At 42.5% G+C, this 13,628-nt stretch overlaps 1 protein-coding gene across 6 annotated transcripts in view; it reads left to right on the top strand.

Moving 5' to 3' along the window:
• Positions 1-315: 315 nt before the first annotated feature.
• Positions 316-13,628, top strand: part of LOC137431808 (calcitonin gene-related peptide type 1 receptor-like) — a 177,854-nt gene continuing 164,541 nt past the window's right edge. For 3 of the 6 annotated variants that reach the window (XM_078782511.1, XM_078782509.1, XM_068123525.2), the window contains exon 1: positions 438-730. Coding sequence is in view for 2 of the 6 variants with exons in the window: in XM_078782509.1 (XP_078638635.1) it covers positions 668-730 (63 nt within the window). In the remaining 4 variants the exon portion in view is untranslated. Of the gene's footprint in view, positions 731-13,628 lie in introns of all 6 variants that reach the window. The other 3 variants (XM_078782510.1, XM_078782512.1, XM_078782508.1) reach the window with 3 other exon arrangements.

The following is a 13,628-nucleotide window of genomic DNA, read 5'->3' as shown; positions in this document are numbered from 1 at the left end:
CACAAACACTGTAAACGAACTCCAATGAAGGCACCCTCTGGTGATGATGCATCATTATAGTGATCAATTCATTCTGCGGTGGAAAACTTTTTTGCATTTCGACATGTATTCCGTTCCATTATTTCAACACACACGGCGCAAGCTCTGTGTACTCGGCTGAGAGCCTGGATCGTCCCTTCCCTCTCCTAAGGTAATTGAAAGGGTTTATGTTGAAAACCTCGCTGGGACGCATGATGCGCACCGTTTCCAAAAAGATGCGCAGGAAAAAAAAAAAGTTTTCACTGCAACCTTCATGTTCAAACCACCAACACTGTCAGGCAGAACTTCAAATCGCCTCTCCATCTGTCACAGCTTCGTCGCACACCGCCCCCGCCTCCGCACCTCTGCCTCCACCCTTCCCTCGCATCTCCCCACCACGACCTCCTAAGCATCCTAGCGAGGGATGACTGAACAAAAGCCGGGGTAAACGAGCTTTCGGAACGTAGCTCTGTGCAGTGCGCGGACTCAGTTATTCAGTGGTCACCGCAACATCTCAAACCCGAAATGAGCGCACGTCGTCCAGAGGGTTGCACCGCGGCGGCAGGTTAGCTCACCACCCACTGGACCGAGCTTCACGGTGGGACATCTGCAACGGGGAACGACACTTAAGCAGCACACCTTTCATTGCATGCAAGTGCTGGTGAAGATTCAACGGTCTTCCTCGTCATTTTGGCATTTTCACGAGCTACGGGTACGATAAGAAGGTCTCTCTGGACCGCGTTAAGGTGTGATCCGAGCTAGGTGTCGCTCGCCAAGAATCCCAAAATTGCTGAAAAAACTTCATAAGCGGCAACGAGTCACACACTCGTCGGTCTAACGTTAAATGTGGAGTTCACAGCACAACTTTTTAATACCTCAATGATAAATTGTTGTTTGCTTGGATAAATTGTCGTTGCATTCAATATCTTTAAGTACGCAATTCTGCAGTTCTTTGAAGGGCAATTGTGCTACGATACCTGTTTCTTGAGAAAATGCAGCTGTGTAGGTTCATTTTAGTTCGAAGTTTGAGTCGAGCAAAAGTTACTATTTTTAAAGTCTTTGGTATGACTTGGTGAGAGTTTGAACCACCGACCTGCCAGACTCAGAGCGGTTGATCCAACCATCACAACGTCAATTCTGCTTAATCATTTGATTTTTCAATCAACTGGTAAAGGGAAAAGGAGGAGAACGACAACAACAAAAAAGAAGATTCCAAGTGCAACTTTTTAACTTTTTAAAAGTGTTGGCGTGGGTAAATTAATCATTGCATTAAATATCTTAAAGCAGCACAAAATGCGCAATTGTGTCGTGCTTTTGAAAGGCAATCTTGCTGCGATACCTGTTTCTGGAGCAAATGTGCGTCGCCATGATAACCGGATGACCTTGAAACGTAATTTGATTTCCCCCAACGGTTATATTCGTGATACTGTTGGCCTCTTGCTTGCAGGGACAGTCCTGTGCGGGATTGTGCTCCGAGTACAACTCTGAGTTCTCGCCTTTGGGAACTGCGTTCCTTTTCCGGAATGGGGTGGGGGGGGGGAGGGGGCGAGCTATATAAAGCGCTACAGGTCCATATAATATTTCATTTCATTGTTGAGTGTCTCTTACAACCATTGATTTGTTTTCCGACTTGATTTACTTTTTGTCCCCCTCCATCCGACAAGGTCGTCCATGTACTTTTGTAAACGCGGTATTTCAAAAAACGTTGAACATTTAGTTTTCATATAAGTCTGGTGTTGGCTTAGCGGTTAGGGTGCCGGCTTGGAATATGAGGATTCTGGGTTTGAATCTCGGTCAATCGCTGAATTAACACCAGGGGGGTTCACTCAGCCTGTTCATGTTTCCGAGGTCGGCAAATTGAGTACCAGTTCACTGGTAATTCCCTGTGTGTCGCAAAAGGCGACTAACAGGGTTGGCAAGTAGGAAGGGCTTCCAGCCATAAAACATTGCTTCAAAAAGAGGACCAAGGTGCCCGAAAAAGGCAAACAGGTGCCCGAAAAAGGCAAACCCTTGCTCTGTGGGGAAAAATGGCCTCTAAAGGTGTTTTTTTGGGGGGGGTTAAGCTTTCATATTGCAGATATATATTCCTCATGGCCTTATCGCAATCTGATTGGATCATGGCTGTGATTGGCTGAATTCTGTTGCCATGACAACCATCTCGGTAACTTGGCTTGTGTACGCAATATTTCAAAAAATATTCCAGATTTAGATTTCATATACAGACTTGGCATTTAATATGGAATTTTTTTTTTGTGGGGGTGAACTTACTTTTCAAGATGTCTTAGAACCAAAATTTCATTGGAATTATGTTGAAATTATTCTAGATTTTGTTAATGTGACCTTTAAAGGAAACAAAAACCACATTTGACATTTCGAAACAAATAAATTGATCCTTGAAAGTGATGGAAACTGATATCGAACTCAATTCATGGACAGTACTGTGTTAAACTTCTGTACGTTTTCCAGAAGTATCTCTTTATTTTGCACATTAGCCAAAAAAAATTTCAACAAAAACAAAAGTTAAATGACGACTGGGATTACGGACAGTAAAATTACAGTTCAGTACTTCGTGTAAAAAACACGAGCATTCAGGAGGGCACGTACACGTTGAGGCATGCTGTTCACGAGATTTGCCAAGGTTTGGACAGCAATCGCTTGCCATGCAGTTACAATAGCCTGCTGCAATTTACGCACAGAGGTCGGCTGCTGGTCCAAGTGGTCGATTTGACGCGTTAATTCTGCCCACAAGTCCTCTATCGGGGACATGGCAGGCCACTCCATATGCTCTACACCACGGTCAGCAAGAAAGTGTTGGATCATGCGAGCATGATGAGGCTGTGCATTGTCATCTTGGAAGACAAAGTTTCCTTGAAAGGCTGCACGAGCAAATGGAGGCAACGTTTCTTCCAGAATGGCCCTGTACTTGAACTGGTTCCTTCCATTCAGAACAACCAGGTCAGTTTTGCCCCCTGCATGAAAAGCAGCCCAAACGGTCACCCCCACCACCACTGGCTGGGACTCTTGGCACTATACAATCTTTGTTGTCGGCTTCATGCACTTGCCTGTGCACTCAGACGCGGCCATCTTGACGATAGACCAGAAATCTAGACTCGTCACTGAATATCACATGATTCCAGTGTCCTGGCTGCCATTGACGGTGCTCTCAGGCCCACTGCAATCGGCGCTGGCAGTGTTGTCTGGTCAGGCATGGCTTTCTCAGGGGACGCCTGGCACGATAGCCTGCTTGAACCAGTCGTTGGTTGACTAGCCTTCTGGATACAGGCACATTTGTCAGTTGCTGCCACTCAGCCCTAAGCCGATTAGCTGACTTGGTACGGCCATTGCGGACTAACTGGTGCAGCTGGCGATCATCCTTCCTTATGGTTCTGCGGGGACGTCCTGGCCTCGGTATTGGAGTAGGGACACCCCTCTGAGCATTTCGTTTCAGGATCGTTGACACCTGACCTTGAGTGATGCCATACTGCCGAGCAGTAGCACGCTGTTACATGCCGTAATTTCGTAAAGCCACCACTCCATGACAAACAGCATTGTCGAGTTGACGGACCATCTCCAGAGGAAGCGGCAATAACTTTTGGAGACGTGCAGCAGTTGTTTTCCACTAATACAGAACGCAACAACCCTTGTATACCCGACTGTGAAGCCAATCATCAAATGCACCTGTCCGTACATTTTGCCACGCCACCTGTGATATAATCCTGTTATTGACTTCTTGCTGCGACAGACAATCAGTGACATGGTTTTTTAAACAAATAAATCACCAAAGTGTAAAAGAAACTCACCAGATTGATATACTGTGTTAAGAAAGTAAACCCAAATCAAGAAAAAAACAAATTCCATATTAAATGCCAAGTCTGTAACATAGATCTATTCCTCATACCACCCAAAAGGAGGGGGACCTGGAGTATTAGCTCCTTGTTAATATTATCTCACACCAAACTAAGTTTGTTAAAAGTTTGAGAAATAATTTTGAGATCACTTCGTGGGATGTAATTTGAGATGTGTAGGGTTTTTGCGGGGAAAGGATCAAAATGTTTCCCTTTTCTCCTGTATGCAATTGAGGCTCATGAAAGAGCGAGTTGGCAGAAGGTAAAAACGCAATGAACTGATATTGGGGTACCGCAGTTGGACACAATAAGCAAGTGAATGGACGAGCAGTAAAGGGGAATACAGAGGGAGGAAAAAGAGCAACCTCGAAGTAAGTAGGTTTGGTTAATTAGGATAATTGAGGTAGAAAATATTGTCTTATCTAGTTAAAGTGAGCCTGGTGTTGGCTTAGCGCTTAGGGTGCCAGCTTGGGATCCTGGGTTCGTAATCCCAGTCGATTGCTCAATTAACACCAGGGGGGTTAACTCAGCCTATCATCCTTCCGAGGTCGGCAAATTGAGTACCAGTTCACTGGTAATTCCCTGTGTGTTGCAAGAGACGACTAACAGGGCTGGCGGCAGGAAGGGCATCCGGACATAAAACATTGCTTCAAAAAGGGGACCAAGGTGCCCAAAAAAGGCCAACCCCTGCTCTGCGGGGAAAAATGGCCTCTAAAGGTGGTTCTATCTAGTTAAAGTAATCCCTTTAGCAGCTCTCTCTAGCATATCATAAATGGCAGATAGTGCAAGTGCAGAAGCGACATCCTGGAGCGACATTTTTAAAATTATTTTACATCATCCTGGACCCAGCGGGTGGTTGCGTCATTCTAATGACATGTAGAGCTAACTGTGATAGTGCAATGACTGATTCCAGTTCCTCAATCCTTGGTAAGAATGAAAATTTGAAGGAATCAATTGCAGCTTCAGGTATGAGATATTTGAGTTGATGATTATTTGAGTTTGGTATGTTCTGATTTTAACTTCCAATATCTATATTGTGAACAGGTATGGAGGGATGGGGGAGAGGATATATGATTTTTTTTCCAGCAAAAGAAAAGGTTTCCAAAACAATTTTTTCAAAAAGTTTCAGAGGCAGCAACATGACTTCTATATTAGGAAGCACCGACTGCTGGAAATGATTTGTGACATTGGCTGGAAACTACATGGAAAACGAGTAACATCTGTGCTGATTTTCACTGGGGTCAAATGTTACATCTTGATAAAGGTGTAACAACTGCTTTTCAACTCTTCGATGTAACTTCCTTATTGTCACCTCAAACCTCCACAATTCCTCCTTATATCTAATTACTTCTTGTCCATCCCAAAACACTGCAATAAGCACACTCCCTTCACGATATAAACTTTCAAATCTAACCACACTGAATCTTATATGTATTGCGAACTGTGGTGTCTGTTTGTGCGTTTGTCTGTCTCCCCTCTATGGCATCGGCGTCACGCGCTGCATTTGAAAAGCAGCCGATTGGTTTTTTTGCATCTTTATTTCAATGTAATATAGTCAATAACTGTATTGTCCCTTCCAATAATATTTAAAATCGACATGAACATCTGGATCAAAGTAGATTTAACACAGATATTCAGAGAGTAACACATAATTTTAAATAGCTATATTTTGCCCTCTTTTTAGACAAATCCAACCTCCACCACCCGATGTTGCACCACCATTTCGCGGTGGGTGGTATAAGTAACTTAGAGCTTTGGTTTTGAATGAAATTGAGAGTGCAACACAACTAAACATTTTAAAGTCCATGAAATAATTGAAATTCATAGATTAACCTAAACTTTTCCCGTCACTGGGGACCGATACATTTGCTTGTTATATGATAATTCGTAACAGCAATCATAGGGACATTATCACTTTTATGTGTACAATCGTCTTTACAACTGCATGTCAAATGACTATAGGCTTGCATCACAACACTCCGCCCTCAATCCCACTACATTCCCAACTGGATGGTATTCATAGAATACTTACCCTGCGCAGTCAACTTGTTGCGAGCCAACTCTTCTATTTTTGAACATTTTTTTTCTTTGATCAAATATGGCTGCCAGACCACGTGAGCGATGACATCATAAATATATATTCTCTAATATAATTGTTGCATAGATCACGCTCAATGCATTTCAAACTGATCAGACGAAGCGTTTTCCCTGTCGATTTATGACGTCATAATTATGGCACCAATGACGTCATCGTTAACAACACATATTCCCCATATAGAGTTCTTTACAATGAGCCATGTTCCAATTTTTTCCATGCAGTGGTTGTAGGGATAGAGGTGCAACATTTTTGCGTTTTTCCAAGATGGCGCCTGTACCACATGACCTATGACGTCATTATCATTAAAATATTCTAAAGGAGGATGCGCTTCTATGGTGAAAATTTCGTGTCCATCAGACCAACAGCTGCTGAAAAAAAATCATAATGATCGGATGCATAAGTGTTGTATTTGTTGAATTATGATGTCATAACGAAGGCACCGATGACATCATCATTAACATATCTTATTCCCCATGGGGAGTAGTTGACAATGAGCCAGGTCTCAATTTTTTCCCTGGAGTGGTTTAAGAGATATAGAGGTGCAAAGGTTTTTCCAAGATGGCGCCTATACCACGTGACCTATGACGTCATAATAATCATTAAATATTGCACAGGAGGAGGCGCTCCTATGGTGAAAATTTCATGTCAATCGGACCAATGGTTGCCAAGAAAATGAATTTTTTAAATGCAGACACGTACGTACGTACCTGAATGCTTAACCCCGCTTTTCGCTTCGAGTGCGCAGGGTAATAAGTTAATGTGTTTGACGAGTGCGCAGGGTAATAAGTTAATGTGTTTGACAAGTACCAACTCTCTAAGGTCGTTATGTGGGCATACCTGCTTTTTGAGCGACACGGTTAGCGGTGGTTCACACATTGTGCTAATGAAGGAGGCTCTCAGCTGGCCTGAACTGGAATATAATTGTGCCAAACCTTTGAGGGGAGCTGGACCTTTGACCCGATAGTATTCTCATTGTATCTAATGATCGTATAAATGTGGAAGCACGAGGCAATTAACCACATTGAAATTGTACGTGTTGATGTACTGATCGACAATGATCTCTGTATTCAATACACTTCGCCAAATCAATCTAGAGGAAACAGGAATGGCACTCGGTGGAGTGTGTACCTCCATCAGGCCGAACAGTTTAGTCCAATGTTTTTAGCCCCCCTTCCCGTGCCACCTCCCCCCGAGCCCTCTCCCTCCCACAGATCTCCCGATGTCCCTGCTCTCAAATGTTGTACTTGTGTGCTTCCCTCTCTCTCCCCATCTCCCACTCACTTTATCTTATGTTTTCTGTGTCAGTTTGTCTTTTTGTGATTAATGTTAGCTCTTACACGAGCCTCAATCTTGTATCCAAAAAAAAAAAAAAAAAAAAAAGGTCAAGATCTGCATCTGGACTTTAACTAAAATATAATCAATTCATCCTTGTCACACACCCAACGTGTCCAACAAATCCGTCCATAACGTTTTGAGATATCCTGCTCAGAAAAAGGCAAACAAACAAACAGTGGTGAATACATAACCTCCATCCACCTTCACTGGCGGAGGTAAAAAGGTGTATGAAGGCTCTTCAGACAGGACCTTTACAACTGTGATAGCTGACATTGCACCTGTGCATAACTATTTATGGCAAGATATTGTGTCTGCACGAAGATCTGGAAATGTGCCTAAAGCTTCGTTCACTGAGATCGCTTTTCCATGGCTCCAGACCAGAAAATCCAACAATCCAGCAGTTTATTGCTCACACCTCTTGTGCTAGACGAACTCTTCTTTCTTGTGCAAGCACACTAAACCATCAGATATTCAAAGTGATGTTAGTTACAGTTATATATATATATATATATATATGTTAGGAAATTGTACATAATCGCTTCAACAGGTAAAAATAAGTAAATTTGAAAGCTTTGAATAAGACGCTGTCTATTTTACGATGTGCACACGTATTTGGTCAGATCGGGAAGGGGTGAGTGATGTAAATTGCTAAAATTTAAATGAAGATGAAGGAAAAATAGCGCAGTGGAGAGTGTGCAAGCATTTAGCATTTCCAGCCCACCCCTTGTGCTTCCTTTCCCTAGAGGTCGGCTGGCATTGCTAAAAAAAGGTTGTCTGACTATATACAGTACAGTACTGCAAGGGTAGCAGATAAGAAATCGATTGCTGCAGTGAGTGGTTTTGTGTCTTTCACAGACTGCAACTAAAAGCCGAGAGCAGCTATTTCAACTGCAAAGACATTCAATATATATATATATATATATATATATATATATATACAGACTTGGCATTTAATATGGAATATTTTTTTTTCTTGACTTGGGTTTACTTTCTTAACTCAGTATATCAATCTGGTGAGTTTCTTTTACACTTTGGTGACTTATTTGTTAAAAGAACCATGTCACTGATTGTCTGTCGCAGTAAGAAGTCAACAACAGGATTATATCACAGGTGGCGTGGCAAAATGTACGGACAGGTGCATTTGATGATTGGCTTCACAGTCGGGTATACAAGGGTTGTTGCGTTCTGTATTAGTGGAAAACAACTGCTGCACGTCTCCAAAAGTTATTGCCGCTTCCTCTGGAGATGGTCCGTCAACTTGACAATGCTGTTTGTCATGGAGTGGTGGCTTTACGAAATTACGGCATGAAACAGCATGCTATTGCTCGGCAGTATGGCATCACTCAAGGTCAGGTGTCAAAGATCCTGAAACGAAATGCTCAGAGGGGTGTCCCTACTCCAATACCGAGGCCAGGACGTCCCCGCAGAACCACAAGGAGGGATGATCGCCAGCTGCACCAGTTAGTCCGCAATGGCCGTACCAAGTCAGCTAATCGGCTTAGGGCTGAGTGGTAGCAACTGACAAATGTGCCTGTATCCAGAAGGCTAGTCAACCAACGACTGGTTCAAGCAGGCTATCGTGCCAGGCATCCCCTGAGAAAGCCACGCCTGACCAGACAGCACCGTCAGTGCCGATTGCAGTGGGACAGAGAGCACCGTCAATGGCAGCCAGGACACTGGAATCACGTAATCTTCAGTGACGAGTCTAGATTTCTGGTCTATCGTCAAGATGGCCACGTCCGAGTGCGCAGACAAGTGCATGAAGCCTCCAACAAAGATTGTATAGTGCCAAGAGTCCAAGCTGGAGGTGGTGGGGTGACCGTTTGGGCTGATTTTCATGCAGGGGGCAAAACTTACCTGGTTGTTCTGAATGGAAACCTGAACCAGTTCAAGTACAGGGCCATTCTGGAAGAAACATTGCTTCCATTTGCTCGTGCAGCCTTTCCAGGAAACTTTGTCTTCCAAGATGACAATGCACGGCCTCATCGTGATCGCATGATCCAACACTTTTTTTCTGACCGTGGTGTAGAGCATATGGAGTGGCCTGCCATGTCCCCGGATATGAAACCGATAGAGAACTTGTGGGCAGAATTAACGCGTCAAATCGACCACTTGGACCAGCAGCCGACCTCTGTGCGTGAATTGCAGCAGGCTATTGTCACTGCATGGCAAGCGATTCCTGTCCAAACCCTGGCAAATCTCGTGAACAGCATGCCTCACCGTGTACGTGCTCTCCTGAATGCTCGTGGGGGTTACACGAAGTACTGAACTGTAATTTTACTGTCTGTAATCCCAGTCGTAATTTAACTTTTGTTTTTGTTAAAAAAAAATTAGACCAATGTGCAAAATAAAGAGATACTTCTTTTTTTCTTTTTTTTTCTTTTTTTTTGTATACTGAATCGAGGCTCGTGAAAGAGCTAACATTTACTTCACAAACAAATCAACCAGACAAACAAAATACCCAAAAAGAGGGAGCGGAAGACAAGATGGGGAGAGAAGGGGAAGCACACAAACACAACATCCGAGAGTGGAAAGCGTACAGAAGTTTAACACAGTACTGTCCATGAATTGAGTTCGATATCAGTTTACATCACTTTCAAGGATCAATTTATTTGTTTCAAAATGTCAAATGTGGTTTTTGTTTCTTTTAAAGGTCACATTAACAAAATTTAGAATAATTTCAACATAATTCCAATGAACTTTTGGTTCTAAGGCATCTTGAAAAGTAAGTTCACCCCCACAAAAAAAATATTCCATATTAAATGCCAAGTCTGTATATATATATATATATATATATATATATATATATATATATATATATGTATATATATATATATATATATATATATATATATATATATATATATATATATATATATATATATCATTACCGGTCAAAAGTTTTTGAACACTTCAATTTTTCCAGTTTTTATTGAAATTTACGCAGTTTAATGTCTCGATGTACTCTGAAATTAAGCATAGAACAAATAAACAATTGGAGATAAAAAAATAAATCATAGAATCATTTTGTTTAACAAAATTTAATTTAATTTTTTGACTCAGCAAAGTAGCCACCTTTTGCAGATATAACCGCCGAACACACTCGTGGCATTCTTTCTGCAATGGAAATCAAATATTGTTCGGGAAGTTCTTCCCAACACTGTTGCAGAAGTTCCCACAAATGTGTTGCACTTGTAGGTTGCTTTGCTTTCACCCTGCTGTCCAGTTCATCCCAAACCAGCTCGATGGGGTTTAAGTCTGGAGAATGTGCTGGCCATTCCATGATTTGAAGCCTACCGTCTTGTTCTTTTCCTCGAAGGTAGTTTTGACAAAGCCTGAAGGTGTGTTTAGGGTCATTATCTTGCTGTAGGATGAACCCCTGACCAACAAGGCGTATACCAGAGGGTATTGCATGGCGCTGCAAAATGCTGTGGTAGCCCTTTGGTTCAGGGTGCCAGTCACTCTGTGCAAGTCGCCGACTCTGGATCCAGCAAAAGAGCCCTAGACCATCACACTTCCTCCTCCATCTTTGACAGTTGGTGTCACACACTGAGGAACCATCCTTTTGCCTACTCGACAGCGTACAAAAACCCTGCGTGATGAACCAAAGATTTCAAATTTTGATTCATCGGTCTATAAGACCTTCTTCCAGTCTTCAATAGTCCACTGGCGGTGCTTCATGGCCCAGGCAAGCCTCTTTTTCTTATTTTGCCATCTTATCAATGGCTTTCTTACTGTCACTCGACCTGTCAAACCTGCAGCTCGAAGTCTGCTCTTCACAGTTGAAACTGAGACTTGCTTACTTCGACCAGCATTAAGCTGTGCTTAAAGCTGTTGTCCTGTGAGCCACCTATCACGCAAGCTGTTGACTCTCAGAGACTTGTCTTCTGATTCTGTTGTGGCTTTGGGTCTGCCAGACCTCTTCCTGTCAGAGTTTCCTCCAGTTTCCAGTATACTACTTCCTGCAGTGCAATGGGATCTGTCATGTCCTGGGATCTCCTGGAGTAAAATAGTCCAAATAATGCTTCAGAGGGTGTAATAACAGTCTGTTCCAATACTGCCTTTATACAGACAGGGGGTTTGTAATCAAGTAATCAGCAGAGGTTGGGACACCTGTAGGAATTGTTTGCATCAACTTTCAAGGCTTAATTTACTTACATTGCTGCAGAACAGCTGTAAGTTGTTAATCCATTACTTGTTTCCTGAAAAAGGCCTTTTCTTACAACATAATTGTGCAATTTACATTGTTTTCCCTTTTTGCTAACCTAAACTTTTTTTTAACCTCGAACAGTTTACTGCTTACCTTTGTACCATTTCAGGTTATTCACTGGACTTGAATTGCTTAAATTTCAATAAAAACTGGAAAAATTGAGGTGTTCTAAAACTTTTGACCGGTAGTGTACATAATATTTTTAATGAACCTGAATAAATTCCTGTGTGGAGTGATGAAAAAATTCTCTGTACGAATGTGTGTATGTCTGAAAGTCAAAGAAAAAATGGTTGGCCAATAAACATCCATTGAACTTTGGTACCCAAGGTGAGGTCATTGATACAACCACCCCCCCCCCCCACCCCACTCCTTTATTCCCTTTTACCCCTATGATGCCGCACAAGGTAATTCTCAATGTATGTGTTTTGCACGCCTGACCTTAAACAAGGAAATTAGGCCATATTTCTCATCATTGCCATGGTGTACTCTTGGGTCAGTTTTATTGAAGTCTAAGTAACCGATCTTGATCCGGTGTGCTGGCTTATAGACGTGTGTGTGTGTGTGCGTGTGTGTGTGTGTGTGTGTATGTGTATATGTGTATATATTGTTATGGTTCACGGTTAAGGATGTTATATTTGCCGAGCGGAGGCCCCGCGACCTAACAGTTTTTCCCGACTCACCCGATTCACCCAGACGTTGGCCGTATCGCGCCACAGCTATTCAATAGGGAAAAGACTAAGACGACGAATGCAAAGAGGAAGAAGAAGACGTACAGAAGAGTAACGGGTTTATTATTTACACACACATAAGCAAAAAGAGCAGTCACGGTTATTTACAGGGGACATGAAAAAGCAGGTAACACAGCGAAATTACTAGCTTATACAGGCTTAATTTACCTACCCAGGACAGAACAAACAAAACAAACTCACGTACGCAAATGGGGAACTTGCAGGCAGGAATGGCTGGAAAGAAAGGAAAGTCCACTGGGTCCGGCAGCACGATCCGCACGTTGGGCAGCCGCCGTTCCTTCGCGGCCCTGCTCCGAACTGCCGTCCAGGCCCCTAAGCAGCTGGCGAGCGTTGTGGCTGCTGCTGCTGTAGACGCTGCCGCTGGCGAGCAAGGTGACGAATAGAAGGCTTTTGCGCTTCCCTGGATGACCTCTGCTTTGGACCTCACAACTCAGCTCTTGTCATAGCTCATCTCTCGTAAAAGCTCCTCTCCTTTCTGTAAAAGCTCATCTCACCACGCAGCTCAGCTCAGCCTTGGACCTTTTTGCGACTCTCTTAAAAGCTCCTCTCCTTTCTCAGCCGATCTCATGTCTCTCTCGGGAACGTCCCGCGGCGGGTTATATAGGCCCTGCCCCTCAACCTTCGCGAACCTCCTTGCTGTTCCTTTCCACACCCTCTCCAAGTCCAACCCCTTGTTCGTGGTTGGTTGAGTGGGGCTGACTCACTCCTCCCCTCTATGACGAGGTGGGGACCCGCCTTTCTTCCCCAAACCTGCCTCGTGGTCAATGGCGGCTTTGGAGGGGATGTAATTGCCAATCGACGAAAGGGGAAATGGAGGTTTTTGGGAATGGGAATGAAGGGAATCTATCTCTCACTTGGTACAATGGAGTGTCATGTTAATGGAAGACAAGGCCTTACCCTAAAACACATAATAAGGATATAAACTACTGAACAAGGGTATTATAGTGTCCTTCAATGTGGTGTTTCAATGAATTAACTACCGGGACGCCCTTTTTACCTTTACACAACTCTGGAGGCAGGGGGGGCCATATTCAAGCAATATTACACAATCAAAAAAAAAATACCATCCTCATATCCGCAACAATATGTATGTATATACTGTATATATATATATATATTATATATATATATATATATATATATATATATATATATATATATATTATTACATATATTATTATATATATTATTATATATATATATATATATATATATATATATATATATATATATATATATATGTATATATATATATATATATATATATATATACAGGGTGATTGAAAAGTAACTCCCTATTTTAAAATACTTATAATTTATTTCTTAACTATAATTTTTACAAGAAATGGATATAAGAAGAAAGCGTATAGCAT

The sequence above is a fragment of the Myxine glutinosa genome, chromosome 7, assembly GCF_964187855.1.
Source record: "Myxine glutinosa chromosome 7, kmMyxGlut1.1, whole genome shotgun sequence".
Classification (NCBI taxonomy): Eukaryota; Metazoa; Chordata; class Myxini; order Myxiniformes; family Myxinidae; genus Myxine; species Myxine glutinosa.
The sequence above is the reverse complement of the archived record's forward strand: the minus strand, read 5'-3'. Positions and strand labels throughout refer to the sequence as shown.